We start from the raw sequence: 15168 nt of genomic DNA, 5'->3' as shown, positions 1-15168 counted from the left end.
GTGCTCTTCACAATGGACCCAACATGAAATTTATGAATTATTACTTTTGTCATAAAAATTATACCATTTATCATACGTTGCATGGCTTTAAAAAAATTAATTTTAGCTTTGTTTTCCTTTTTCAATATTGGCCAACATTAATTTGCTTCATGAATCAGTGCATGCAAATAAGAAACAAAATGAATGCTAATGCCTTTTGTAACATTGAATAATGAGTAATTTCTAATTACTGCCTTCGTTTGGAGTCCCAGCATGCAGATCAGCTTATCAATCTTGGTGTTAATCGACCTTGTATTGCGCCAAAAGTGGTTTTTAGGACCTGGGCCTGGTTGTTTGTTTTTTTCCAAAAAGTCTTTTGTGTTTTAATCACATCCTTCTCTACATCTGTCTCACTTGTTATATGGGGCCCCGAGTGGCCGAGTGGTCTAAAGCGCTCACCGTTCCAGATCACTGCCATTTCACCTCTGCCTGCGTGGGTTCGAGTCCAAGGCTCGGCTAGCGTGGGTACATGGGAAAGCCTGTCAGTAGCTTCTCGTGGGTTGGTGGTTCTTCCCTGGGTTTTCCAGGGTTCTTCCTCCACCAGTTATACTGGCCGCCATGTATAGCCTATCTTGTGCTGAAAAATGGCGTTAAACCCGAGAACAACTCACTTGTTATGAGAAATGTCTTATAGTTTGAAACGAAGGTGTCTCCTCTTAAAAATAACTGATTTTTCTGCTTACTTTTTTCATTTTTGACACTGTAATATCACTAGTTTTTAATCTGAATTTCAAAGTGTGCAGTATTTATTTTGAACTGCTTGAATTATAGTCTGAATTGTTTATATTATTTCTTTGCATCAAGAGTAGTTAGAATCACCTGACAGTCTGACTACATCTAAGTTTGACCCTTTGTTGCAGACCCCTACATTCATAACTTTCTCATGTGAAAAGAATGCAGAGAAAATGAACCTCTTGAATTTCTTAATGATTCAAGAAAACTAAAGGCCTAATTAAGAATATTTTAGGCATCCAAAATAACTTTGCACCAGAAACTGATACAAATAGGGTTGTGTAATTTGATATGTCTTATTATATATTTCCAATAGCTGCATATATCATGCATGCACATGAGTATGACAGACACAAACAAATTTAATAAAAACACAAGACAAACTATTAAAATTACTAAAATTTATTCAGTTATCTATATCTATAATGTTGGAAAATGGTAAACATTTCTTAAAATGCAACATTCATTCTTATCATCTGTTGACTTTACACAAGTGCAGATTATCATCATTTTGTATGCTTAGAATACCCCTACCCACCCACCCCATTAGTGTCTTAAGATTATCAATACACAGAAATACACATATAAAAAAAAAATAGAAGTTCGGTATAGGTATCAGTCCACTAATTATTAGCAGCCAGAGAACCAGTCTACTAATGAAAGAATAAAAAATAGAGTACTAAATATTTTTTGACACATCCATTGGTTTGTAAATAGATAAAAATTTCTTCAATTATGAATTTCAATCTATGTATTCAAGAGCAAAATTTTTACCTTTGTGTTTATATCCTGTCCTTACTTTCATACTAACAACTAGGATATCAACTTTTGTTGTGAGGCCATGTAATTAGAAGCAGACCAGAGAGTCCCTGTTTAGTAGTACAAGGCTCAAATAAAACATAATGTCAAACGTGCATTTTTCAAGGCTGAAGTAAATGTCTCTAATGAATGGAAGCATGCATGGTTTGTATGCAATTTTTTTTGCATATTTTTAAAAATAGTTTTTAATTTATTAAAATCAGGTTCTTTTGGAAATTAATTAGTGGTCTGATCTCTTCATACTACTTGCTTCACTTCAACATTATTACTGAACTTGCATAGAAATTGGGGTACAGAAAGCATGAGATCAAATTACAGTAGATTGTAAATTTCTGTGATTTTTCTAAATGCTATTTACTTTTCAATGACTTTAATTTCATTCACATCTCTGTTCTTGAAAATCTGAAAAAATGAATATACGAATTTCGGTTATTTATTATTCAGTACAAGACTGAAATCTTGATAACATCATCTTGTACCGCATGCCTACCGGAGTTCATTATATGCTGACATACTGAGTCAAGTAAAACTGTATCAATGAAGTAATAATGTAATCATTCTGTAATTTCAAACTGCGTATAAAAAAATCTTTAAGAAAATACTAAATCTTTCCATTTCATTTACATAAGTAATCCTAACTGATTTTTCCATTATAATTGTTACAAGTGGTTTGAGATAATGCCATGTAACTCAGCCTTGTATCACAACTAACTTTACACAAAGTATTTTTTTTAGGTAAAATGACACTAATAGCATGATGAATTAACATCAAGAGTTTTGTCCTCTATACTTTTATCAGTTTTCAGTTTACAAAAATGTTACAGCGATCACAAACATTTTCATGAAACCGATTGTAAAACATTGATCAACAATAGATAAAAAAGACATTTTAATTTGACAAGTCATATTAATTTCACTACTTAGGGTCCACACAAAAATGGACTCCCTTAACTGGATCAAACTCAACTTTTCTGTTACTGAATAAAGGTGCCTCACTGATGTCCCAGACTTTTATGTCAAACTCTGGGAAAAAAAATTTAATTTCACACTTTGCCGTCTCAGGTGAGTCAGATCCATGGGTGGAATTTCTGGTGTCTGTCAAGCCAAACTGTCCTCGGATACTCTCTGGATTTTCATAGATTGTACGTAATACTTTTGTGGGACCCATTAACTTTCGCCACTCTGCAATAGCATTTTCACGTGCTAAGATGTGGACACTGATTGGACCACTGGACATAAAACTAACCAGTCGGTTGTGAAAAAATTTGCCATCATGCTCCTTGTAGAACTCTTCAGCTTTAGCTCGAGTTAAAGTGAGAAGTTTGGATCGGACAAAATAAAAACCATGTCTGAGAATTAAATTTTTAATTTGACGGATAATATGAGGCTGAGCTACAATATCAGGCTTAAGGATGGCAAGGGTCAACTGAAGCGGCTTTAGGGTTGACATTGTTCACACTTAAAATTATCTTTTTGAATATTTATACAAATAAAATCCACTCCTTGTAGTCAACTTGGATAAAAGGAACACAACTCTATTCGATATCAAACCATGAAAAAATGTAGCTATGCCAATAAGAATACACTGGCATGATATCATTTCTTGCTCTCCGATGTTTCTACTGGAAGTCCTGCTGCCAATTTTAATCTATCCATAGCCAGTTTAGTACGTTTCTGTTGATCTGTCAATGCTACTTCATTTTCAAGACCCATTTTCTGGAAAAAATAAGACACATTTGCTTTAATTAAAAAAATGTTATACAAAAACTCAGACTTTACAGGACAGAGAAAAAAAACAGAGAATTCAATTGTCTTCTATCTAGAATGTGATGCAGTTGTACAAAATTTAATTTTCTTATGAACAAAAGTGTGACTAAGTGGCATGATAAAAAAATGTAAGTTGTCTAAAAGATTCTCAATTTGTACCAATCTACAATGTTACTAGTCTATCAACATTCTCAATCTATCCCAATATACAATGTAATATAATAAGGGGTAATGTATATATTTTGTCACATATATTTTATCCTTTAAGTTTATTCACATTCTCTCAATACAGGTTAAAAAAGCGTGCAAATTCTAATTTCATGTACTAGACTGTAATTAGATTGTTGCTCTCTAAATGTGAATCTTTTCGGAAATCATTTACTACCTAAAGACAATTCCATCTGTGTTGTACTCAAAATGTGTTAGTACTTTCTAAACAGTGATATTACAATCCATACTAAAGGAGCTTTTATCATTTGGAATAGACAGGCTCTCATTCTAAAAGAGCTATCCTTTGATGTAAATGACAAGATATTTGGTGTAATCCAAGAGTTTGACTTTGGAAATTTTCTTCTTTCCTTTACCATTTTCTCAAGACCACTCCGGTATCCTAGTGGTTAGTGTCCACCTCAGGAGTGGGAGGTTGTGGATATGAACCCAGCGAAGTCATACAGTCATACCAAAGACTTAAAACAAATGGTACTAACAGATGCCTTGCTAGGCACTCAGCATTAAGAGGTTAGTGTTAGGACTGGTCGGCCTGGTGTCAGGATAATGTGACTGGGTGGGACATCATGCTACATGTCTGCGGCATGATGCCCCAGTGCTAGACAGGACTATAAACTGCCACACTGTAGACATCGTAGTGATTTGACTGAAAAATTGTTAAAGCTACATTACAAATCCTAATCACACACACCATGAGTCAATCAACATGCTCAAACTAGGGCTACTTCCATAGATGGCCATGGCAAATCCTTGTCTTTTTATTAAATGCCACCCACCTATGGACCCCAATCCCCAACCAATGTGTCCTCCTCATGAATGTATAAAGTTTGGTCAACAAATATTAAAAAATATTGGTGTAACAGCAATTTTGGCTTGAAGACAAATATTAAAAAGTTCAGTGTAATAGCAATTTTGGAATGGATAATGCCATCCCTCCATGCTCACGGCATAATGTCCATTTTGTTTTACCCAATGTAGTTTGAATTAATATAAACAGCAACAAATTTCTCAGAATTACTCGTAGATGTTTCACGACATTTACAGATAGACTCTTTCATACCTTTAGTCATCTGATCATAATAATAGTTACGTAGTTTGTATTTTATATTTTCCATTAATTTACATAATTATGGAAAATTAAAATGCTATTTCCCCCCCGACTGAAAGAGTCTAATATATGGAAGTTTAATTGATGTTTATATAAAGAATCAAACTTACTCATTTTAAAGATATTTCACTGTTTCAGTTACATGTCTGTTTTACATACAGGTGTTGACAATTTTCATTTTTTCTACAGCAAATACAAGGCACTCAAACTGTGGCACTGAAAAATGTCAGAGGTACCCCCATCCCCAAAAGAAACTTTATGGTCATATAAAAATTAACAACGTATTTATCAACTGGCCTTTCATGTCAGCTTATATTTTACTGAACTTTGAATAAAATTTAGAAAAAGGTAGCAAAAACATGATTTTCAAGATGGCTGCCATATTGGCCAATAAATCAGCACCATTTTCATTTAGGACCACTAGACATCATGAGAAGACTTTTAGTGAAACCAGTATGCCAATCTAACTTTCTGCTCAGGAGGAGTAGCAATAGCAAGAGTTTCAAGACGGCTATTGAGATGCAATATTGGCCATTATATCAACACCATTTTTATTTAAGACCAACCAGACATCATAAGACTTTTGGTGAAAACACCATTTTGAGATGACTATCTATTTATGAGAAGATGTGGTGGCCATAATGGATGTATTAGCAGTACCATTTTCATTTAAAACCAACGAGACCTTGGGGAAAATGTTTGTAAGTTTAATGGAAATCATCCAGGTAGCTTAGGAAGTGAAGGGATAATGAACCTTAGCTAATGAACAGACACTGGATAATGGACAATAGACCACCCATCAACTTTTCTAGTGTTGGACCGGTTGTATGTATATTTAATTTGCATTATTTGTTAGTTTGGTTTTTTTATTCATTATATGCTATTGTAACATAACACTGCAAGTTGAACTTGTCCCTGTTCAAAATCAAATCTATTTTCTGCTTGACCTGAATTATTTATTTTTGTATTTTATTGTTAACAACTCATAGCTAAAATATTTTCTCTGTATATGGGTTTAATATCAGGTTCATTATCAATATAAGTAAACATTTATTTGGGCCTAGGTCTATGTTATGGAAATTCCTCTACAATTTACCTGGTGTACCTGACATAGTCCAGGATATATATTATAATTTTAACAACAGACTTTACAATTATAACTAACATTTTATTTTATAAACATTAAGAACTTTCTAGAAGGTTATTTTCCATTAGGTAATGTTTTTTTATAGAGAATATTAAAAGTGATCCAAGATCAAGTGGAAGACTCTATAATCTTGTTTCTGGAAAGATTGTTCATTCATGCTTTACAATCTAGCGGAATCAATTTTGTAATATGTTTGTGTCCAGAAATTTATTTGGGCTGGAATTTATTTATTCAAATTATTTAATTCAGTGATTATTTTCTCTGGCAATTGAGAGTGCACATAAACAAATAATATTCTTGGACTGAGACATTCACTGTGATTTAATGTGAATTCAAACCTGGAATATGTTTTTAAATGTTACAATTAAACAAAACTAAGTAACACCATCATATTCCAATTACATGTATTATCATTAGAACTTAACAGAACACAGTTTTTATGTAAATTCAAACATTTTCTGCGTGTATAACATCTTTTATTTTGTTCAAAATGCCTGAAAAGTAACCTCCAAAATACATTCCTTAAACCCTCTATCCTTCTTCAAGCACTTGTTGATTTTTATTGCCTCAAGGTAAAATCAGAACAATCAACTAAAACAACTGGTTACACTTTATGAATGAGCAAAAAGGATGTACTATAATCAAATACTGTTAATTATGAAAAATATATCTGTAGCTGCTTAAGTATTAAAAATGCAAAAACAAACTGTAAATTAGTATGTAGTGGGTGAGATATGAGAAATGCATCTTAGTATTTTATAAAAGGAATCTTTACCTGAGAATTGGTTATTTATACCTTAAATATCAGTCTCTTCGGTGTCATTTAGTTGTGTTGAGAGAATTTGTTTCAATTATTCATTGGAATTATATGGTTCTCATAAACATCAGGATTAAGTAAGCATTTTGGAATTACTTGAATTCATTTAAATACATATCACTATGATACACAAAGACTGTTGGCACATCAAACTATTCCAGACTATTGGCACATCAGCACAACAGACTGGACTTCGTTCAGAACACCACTTGCACTCATTTGGAATACTCTTTACTTCACAACTTGTGATACAACTTTTAGGATTGTTTAGGATTTCATTCACTATACTGTAAGTTATTTTTAACTGTTCACTTTGTATTCTAAGGACGTAAATTATTTATTGAAGTTACTAAACAAAGTGGTTTTCACTCTATTCTTTTACTTAGTTTAAGATCATAGAGCCTAAAAATAATACAGTGATATTCTATTATCAGAAAGAAAATTATTTTTCTTTTAGCTTTAGCTCAGGTTCCATGCTAAAATGGGTGGTACAATATTAAGTACTAGCATGCAGTGGCACTGCTATTTACTTGTAAAAAGTTTTGGATGACTACAAACAAGGAGATTTGAAGACTGTTACTTAAATGAATATGTATTATCATTAAAATATCTTCATAATTGTTTTCAATTTTGATTCATTACTGACATTCCAAAGTGAGTTATTTTGCCAAATTTTGTGCCAAAGTAGTAAACTGACAAAAAAGAAAATCAGTTTTTGTTTGATGTCTTTACAAATTTGTGTTCCTAGACAACCAGTTAATACATGTAACTACTGAAATAAGTTCTGAACTATATCTAGCATTTCCTGCTTTTCTTTGAAATTTTCACAGACATTTAACCTAGTTCATCTGTGAGTCTACATTTCAGCAGACACTTTTTTTAATTAAACTTTAAAACTTTGCTAAAAATGGAAACATTTATAGATTTCAAATAAGGATTTACGACTTTTACTTTTCAAGACATGAACTTTCCAAAAGTGTATTGTGTATAAGTCTTTCTTAACTATTTGAAAATTATAATCTAGCTACCAGCTGAGCTAAAAATGTCAAAATATCTGAGAAAAAGATGAGAAAAATGTACAAAATCATAAACACAGATATATATCTTTGAAACTCTGACTGTAGCATGAAAACCTCAGTACAAGATGAGTAGACTTCTTTTTTCTCTGATATTCTCACATTATCTTTCTTCAGTGCTAACATTTTTGAGGCCTGTGGTTTTTAACTTTGAAAAAACCTATTCGCATAGCTGCTGCATACCTCAGTTTGGAAAGGCTATTTGCATGGGCCAGAGGAATCTAATCTGGAAAGACTATTTGCACTGCCAGTGTACGCAATCTACATGAAACTATTCATACAGTAGAGTATGAGGGGTATTCACACAGCACATTTAGCAATGGCAGAAACAACCAGCTTAATCTACATTTTGTAGATTGTTTTTAAGCTTTTGCATTTTGTAATTGAAACTGTCAGAAAATGATGTTTATCCTTTTCTTCCATAAAAAATATATTCATTTTTGCTCCTGATTACCTTTAAGCCCAAATCTGTAAGTTATAGTAGGACTCATGGTATTAATTCAGCTCCATTGTAAACCTATGGAAACATCATATTAAAACTTAAATCACTTGAAATTTCTGAATGCTCATGATCAAACCAATATTTATCAGTAGCAGGGTTTTCAATAGATGCGTACCCACAGGTTTTGATGCATGGAATTTAAAAATGACCCATTTTTGATGTGCAGAAATTTCTACTTGTGCATACTTTTGATGCATGTAGATTTGGGCTGGAACATCAATCTTAATTACCCTTGATTCACTTCCAACTTAGTTTCTTACCAAGAGTACAAAGTCCATAACAAATGTACTGTAGAAGGCACTGAATGACATATGCTCAACACTAGTTTAGACCTTGACAGCCAATAATATTGTACCAATGGAGATATATGTGAAATGGGTGGATCTAACAGTTCACTGAAGTCAGGCTTTGATTCAAACGACTTAGGTTGGATTGTTTTGAGATTACGTTTGAAGTTTAAGATAGAAGAAGAGGAAACAATTATGATATGAATCGACTGCCTTTTGATCAATATATCAGCAATGGTATGTTTGGACATCAAATTATAATCAGCTGGTCTGCACTGGAGAATATCATTATGGCAGCTTGTGAAACCAGTTGTCAATGGAAGTGGACCAACTTAAATCATTTTATTGGCAAGCTGCTTCATTTAGTGGGATCCTTGAAAGTTCTTAATCATTTGTGACTTCACTGGACTCATTTCTGATCAAATATCAGCATTTGTTTGATTGTGCTTTAAATTATAATCAGTTATACAGAATGGTAATATATGGTTTCTCGCTAAGGCAGTTTTCGGTGTGGGATTGGGTTTTACTGGTGATTAATTTGTTTTAATCAAAAAAATGTTTAAAACCTGTTTTAATTAATAGATCATTCAGAAAAAAATTAAATGGACATAACACTCAGTGCTAGCATCTGAACTTTAAATGGCACAAAGAATCATAGGTCTATTTTCTTTTCTGTCTCAGTCTCGGAAATGACCTGGTGTTGATGAATTTTCTGACCCTGAGACTCCAAAGATTTTACATCACTAAATAAACGTAAAACCCAATCTCTGAAATTTGTTTGAAAATTTAAGGATGAGTGGAAAAGCAAACTGACAATTCTGTGATGTACATCATTGATATCTGAATAATATATAACCTTCATAGCTGTATGGGTATATTTGTGCATAAAAATTATTTGAGCAGTTGATAATAGAATATGTTGAAAGTTGAAAACATACTAAAGTGTAAAATAATCCTGTCCATCTCATATACAAAATATACACACAGTAACATAGTAAGAAAGAGAAACACTTATACAAAAATGAGATTGTATATTTCTTACAAAATACTGAACAGGTATTTCTCCTAATTCAGCACGAGACAATAAATCTTAAACATTATTTGTTTCCATCAATAACGAGGAATCACATCTATGGGCTCATGACTGTCCAAAAGAACTGACTATTGAGATATTAGTTTAACTCTTGAGATTTTGAGGTCAAGGGTCAACTGACTCTTGAGTTTGGAAATCTATTGAGAACCCTGAGTGGAAACATATCCTTGATGCAAGCTGCTCCGTAGAGAAACCTGTGTAAACCATTGCATTTTCTGGATTTATAATGTATTTCAAATGTTTTCCGTTCCACACAAAGAGAGTCCAGTGCAGATTTCTGTAATGAGTTTTCCAAACTCAAGTCTCTAATGGGACTGAAATTCCATCAATAAAACACCGTCTCTGTTTTTTTTGCAGGATAAACTCAGGAGATTCTTTTTTCTAAAACTTTACTTTCATTATCAACCTATCCAAACTCACCAAACCCATATATACTATATTTTATGTTCACCCATTTCCAGACTGGTTCCATTCTTCTATATCATTAGTACTGTGAGTCCTGAAGAAAAAACTGGTACTGTATTATATTATCCTCCTTCATTTCACAGGAACCCATGCTCCTTGAATTATATAATGCAAGTTATAAAGAGTATTTCAGACTCGTCTGTGAGATATTCAAAGCTATCTTGCCAATAGCTTTTGTTACAGTGGGTACACAGCAGATGTATGAATAGTATTTTTAAAAATTAAGAACACAACCTTTAAGCAACTAGACTCTTCCTTAAACTATAATGAGTACATTCCTAGTACAAATATTAGTACCTCTACATCCTCTACAGACAGGGTACAGATTAAATCCCATATCAATGCAGCAGCTGGGTGTGAGTCCCACCAAGGTGTTTTTATGCAAGTTTCACTCATACTCATAACAATGTATACAGAACAAAGTTTCCTAAGTTTAGTTCACCTAAAATCAACTGCAATGTCTTACCCAAAATACATGACTGAATAAGTATGAAAACAAAATAAAGTTCCATATCATATGTAGCACAATGTCCCACCATCACATTATTGTGACACCAGTCCTAACACTAACCTCATAATGCTGAGTGCTTAGCAAGGCAGCTGTTAGTACCATTTTTGTAAGTCTTTGGTATGACTCAGCTGGGGTTCTAACCCACGACCTCCTGCTTCTGTGGCTGATGCTCTAACCACTTGGCCACTGGAGTGGTCTACATGTTCCATTAGGGGCCATCCATGTAGTACGTACGCATGGAGGGGGTTTAACCAAACTGCATACGCTTGCGTATGGGGAGGTCTACTGATAATATACCTATGCATAGGAAACAGAGGAGGGGTGAAACCTCAATAATAATTTGTCTAATATGGACACTAGACCAACCTTTTAAATTACACAGCTTATGTCTTTGATGTAACCAGACATTCAACATCAGTGGACTGTTTTATTAAACATGTTAATATTATTAATCCTTGATCGTTTCTGCGTGGATTAAATATAGGCCGTTATATAGAATTGGGGGGGCATCAATTGTAAGTACGCCGGTGGGGGTGTAAAAAAGTATGCATGTGTACAGGAAGTATGGGATGGGTCAAGCTTTGCCAGATTTTTGCATACATACTAAATGGATGACCCCTCATCAACTACAGGATCGTTTCACGGCCTCAACTTATTGAGGCTAAGATAATATAAGCCAAGGATATTCATTCACTAGGGGCATCTGTGGGGAGGGGATTAAAAAAAATTCATTGTGCAGTATATAAGCATATCCACAGGAGTCTGATGTTTTATCAATAAAATACGGCAAAATCTCTGACAACATGAAATCACCTTATCGGTAATATAATCAAAACATGTTCATTTATATTACCGATACGGTGATTTCATGTTGTCAGAGTTTTCACCATACTTTTTGATAAGACGTCCGACTCTAATGGTATATCCCTCTGGTCATGGAATAGTGGGCAACTCGCCCCATGGAGAACTCATCCAAGGTGTCGGGAGAAGTCGCCCCACTTTGCCTGGAGAAGTTGCCCCAAGGATCATATATAGTAATTCTGAGATGTTGCCACATGGTTGTTAAGTTTTTATTTACTGTTGTTTTTCTTCAACTTAATAACTTATTAAATCAATAAAATTTGCAATTTTTCAACTTTTTCATTTGATCAACTCCGCTTCTGTACTTAACGAAAAATAAGTGTTATCTGTCCCTTTTGCTCTGCTCTTCAAATCATCAGATGCACTTTATTTGGAAAAACAGAGAGGGTGTAAGCATGATGTGATGTCTAGTTTTATATATGAAAGGGTTCCAACCTAATAACCTAAGTCATCCTGAGATGACTTTATGGCATAGACCTCTATAACAAGAAACTGACTGAACTGGTGATGACCGTCAATAAGCCAAAAGGTTATAGTATCATCTTTCTAACCGAACAATTTAATCTGATTGTTCATTGAGATTTGTTAACCATTGACGAATGATATATGAACTCGATAAAAAGCATCACTGACGTCTACTCAGGAAATGCCGTCACTACTGAGTTCATTCATCATTATGGCTAATGCGCAAAATTCTGATGGTTTCTGAAAGATCACTTGTACTACGCCCATCATTTAGTTTATTTCTTCTTTTTAGTCAGTGTTCATAACTTATCCTTTTTAATCACTATACTGTCGTCATTCGTTAGATTATATAAAGACAATTTTGTCCTTAGAAATATTACCATGATATTGCTTGTTAGGATTACTAGTTAATATCTCTTTTGTGATCGCGTATATATAAAAATCTAAATATGAATCACGTAAAAGATGATTTAATTCTGTTATAGAAAGGTTATCTGGGTGACAAGTTTTGGGGTGACTTCTCCAGATACGTTGGGGCGGTAACGTCTCATTAGAGTGCAAACCATTAAAGCTTATTCCACTAGAGCGCAAAAATATTTTTGTCCTACTAGAGCTAATCTTATTAGGGCGCATCCCATTTGAGCGCAAAGAACTAGTATCACTAGAGCGCGAACTAATCAAAAGAATTTTGAAGAAACAAAGTATTTATTATTCTCGTTCAGGGGGTTGATCATTGATCTTTACATTTTTATTATTTTACGATGTGTCGTACTTATACTGTCCCTGGAGCTGGTTTCTTTGTTTTCCTTCTTTATGACATATACTTCCTTCTTCAGACACTAGGTCTTGCTACTGGTTTCTATAACATGTTCTCTAAATTGTAGTGATCTTGGCCAAGGATCAATCTATTACAGTATTGTGTTTGTGTTATATATGTATCTATATTGTTTTATTCATGTAATATCGTCTTTGTGCTAGGAATGACCACTTTATATATTTTAATTTGCATTACATTTTTTATCTACTTGTTTATCTGCGTACAAAAAAGAATAAACCGGTGTAAGGTATTGTAGTTGTATAAAATTATGTGTATTGATGGTTCTCTAGTTTCTGTCTAGTAATTATTTTCTAATAGTGACGAGACCACTGTTTTTGTACATATTATACTATATATATATATATATATATATATATATATATATATATATATATATATATATATATATATATATATATATATATATATATATATTATATAACATCAAACGTGATGGCAATTCAATCTTGTTGAACTTAATTTTTTTCTCCGCGCCCTATCGGGAATGCGCTCTAATGAGATTTTTTCGCGCCCTAATGGGATTAGCCCTAATGAGAATTTTTTTTCTTCAGCGCCTCACTGAGCGGTGCTCAAATGGGATGCGCTCTAGTGAGACCAAACCGTTGGGGTGAGTTCTCCGCATACCCTGGTTATGGCTTTACCCCACCGAAAATGTATTGCTAACGTCCATGCTCAATGGTTTACATTGTCGGATTTCTTCACCAGCAAATATTGATGACCTATTGCAAATAAAAATAGAGTGTACTTTGACGTTTTTTTACTGAGGAAAAAAAAATCCCTAACTTATAATGAAAATCGTGGCAGCCAACTCGTAAATGCACCTTTCTCATTTCGTCATCAGAAGGGGCGACTGCTTTCGCTAGTAGATATCCCAAACTTGTTATTCCTACCAAGTAAATTACCGATTTTGCCACTCTGTTTGACATAGCTGCATGGCCAGAAAAATATAATTAAAGTTAGTTAAGAAAATAAACTCAGTAATTCGAATACTTGATTTTATCACGATCGTGATCGTCCTCTGTGCATTAAATGTGATCAAGCGCTTTTTGAAAGCGTTTGTTAGACTTTGATTTTTACTAATATCTGATACAGCGCAAAAACCGACAAGATATTAACCGTCAACTTTTGCAAGAAACTTATAATTCGCATCAACTATTTAGGTAAAAGTGTGGTTTGCCGCGATTGTGTCACCTGTTTAGGATATATTGTGGGTCACGATCAAGCTAAACCTGTAGAAGTTAAGGTCAAGTATATCTCTAATTCCCAGTATGTTAGTATAAAGCAAGTGATGCAAGTTTTGAGTGTGGATGAATATTCTCGGTAATGTCGCGCAAATTTTTCCATAGTTACTTAACCTCTGACAATTATTGAGTAAGAAATCCAATTTTCATTGGTCTTACAATGCCAGATATCTTTTTGTCCAATTAAAGTCCATAATTAAGAGTGCACGAGTTCTTTTAGCTCCAAATTTCAATTATTTACAACGTCTGTTGATACAAAGCGTTGTAGGGATTGGTGAGGTACTGATTCAGGAGGACAAAAATGGTGTTTATTACCCAGTGTACTATTTTTCTATATAAAAAGAAAACTAGACAAGCACCACACAAATATTTTTCCTCGATCGAGAAGGACTGTTTGACGTTGATACTGGCTTTGCAAAACTTTTGAAGTGTATATTAGTTCCGCTCCTTCTCCGAATATTTTATTCAGTCATCACAACCCTTTATTTCCAGTACATCGAATATAAATTCTTAACACAGTTGAACTTTCCCATACAGTATAGTAAAGAATAATAAAGAATAATAAAAGTGTATTTAAAGAATACAAAAATGTTGCAAACGCGTCGATCTCAGATTGAGCTGCTACCCAAAGCACACCACCTCAACATTTTAAAACATAAAAAATCCCTATACCTATACCCTTGATAAAATCGTACAAATCTAGACGTATTCTTACCTGTGGACTCCATGAGTTCTTGTGCAGAACTGACTGGGCGAGCAAAACCTGATCTCGCTTATACTCAATTTAGGGTGTATGTTCGAGACCAAATAAAGACATTTGTTTTGATGCTTGTTCATTTTATAATTGCTGACTTACACTTTTTAGCCGGTGCATAGAAACACCGGAACGCACCGAAACGCCGGAACGCAGTAGAGTAGAAACACCGGAACGCAATATCGTATATACCATAGCTGAAAATTGTGAAATTTTGAACATTTACTATTAATAGTGTCTAATACAATTGTTACATAATTACAATGCTTAATCTTTTACTAATAAATACATAGTATGATTTAGTATTAATGCCGGGATGAATGAACTTCTTTTTTCTTTCTTTTGGAGGGTTCTCTCTCCTTTTGATCTTCACAGACCATTTAGGGAGGCCCTCCTGTCCTACATATTTTAGTTGTTA

General features: G+C 33.7%; 1 protein-coding gene across 3 annotated transcripts; it reads right to left on the bottom strand.

The window, feature by feature from the left end:
• Nucleotides 1-1264: 1264 nt before the first annotated feature.
• On the bottom strand, nt 1265-13804 carry LOC149804417 (nucleoside diphosphate kinase 6, mitochondrial-like). Of its 3 annotated transcripts, none has more exons than XM_089940028.1 (2): nt 13577-13804; nt 1265-3306 (listed from the first exon to the last, which is right to left on the bottom strand). In XM_089940028.1, the coding sequence occupies exon 2, from the start codon at nt 3038-3040 to the stop codon at nt 2507-2509; it is 534 nt and encodes a 177-aa protein (XP_089796154.1). In that variant the 5' UTR covers nt 3041-3306; nt 13577-13804; the 3' UTR covers nt 1265-2506. The 3 variants fall into 3 exon arrangements, with proteins under 3 accessions (XP_089796154.1, XP_089796164.1, XP_089796174.1); XM_089940038.1 differs by having other exon boundaries at nt 13658-13804; XM_089940048.1 differs by having other exon boundaries at nt 13746-13789.
• Nucleotides 13805-15168: the final 1364 nt, after the last annotated feature.

Source organism: Sinohyriopsis cumingii, chromosome 2, assembly GCF_028554795.1.
Source record: "Sinohyriopsis cumingii isolate HCF-2022 chromosome 2, ASM2855479v2, whole genome shotgun sequence".
Classification (NCBI taxonomy): domain Eukaryota; kingdom Metazoa; phylum Mollusca; class Bivalvia; order Unionida; family Unionidae; genus Sinohyriopsis; species Sinohyriopsis cumingii.
This window is presented reverse-complemented; position numbering and strand designations above follow the sequence as displayed.

What these genes read in the sequence shown, in the direction of transcription:
- LOC149804417 (XM_089940028.1), bottom strand. Translation starts at nt 3,040, where the DNA reads ATGTCAACCCTAAAGCCGCTTCAGTTGACCCTTGCCATCCTTAAGCCT.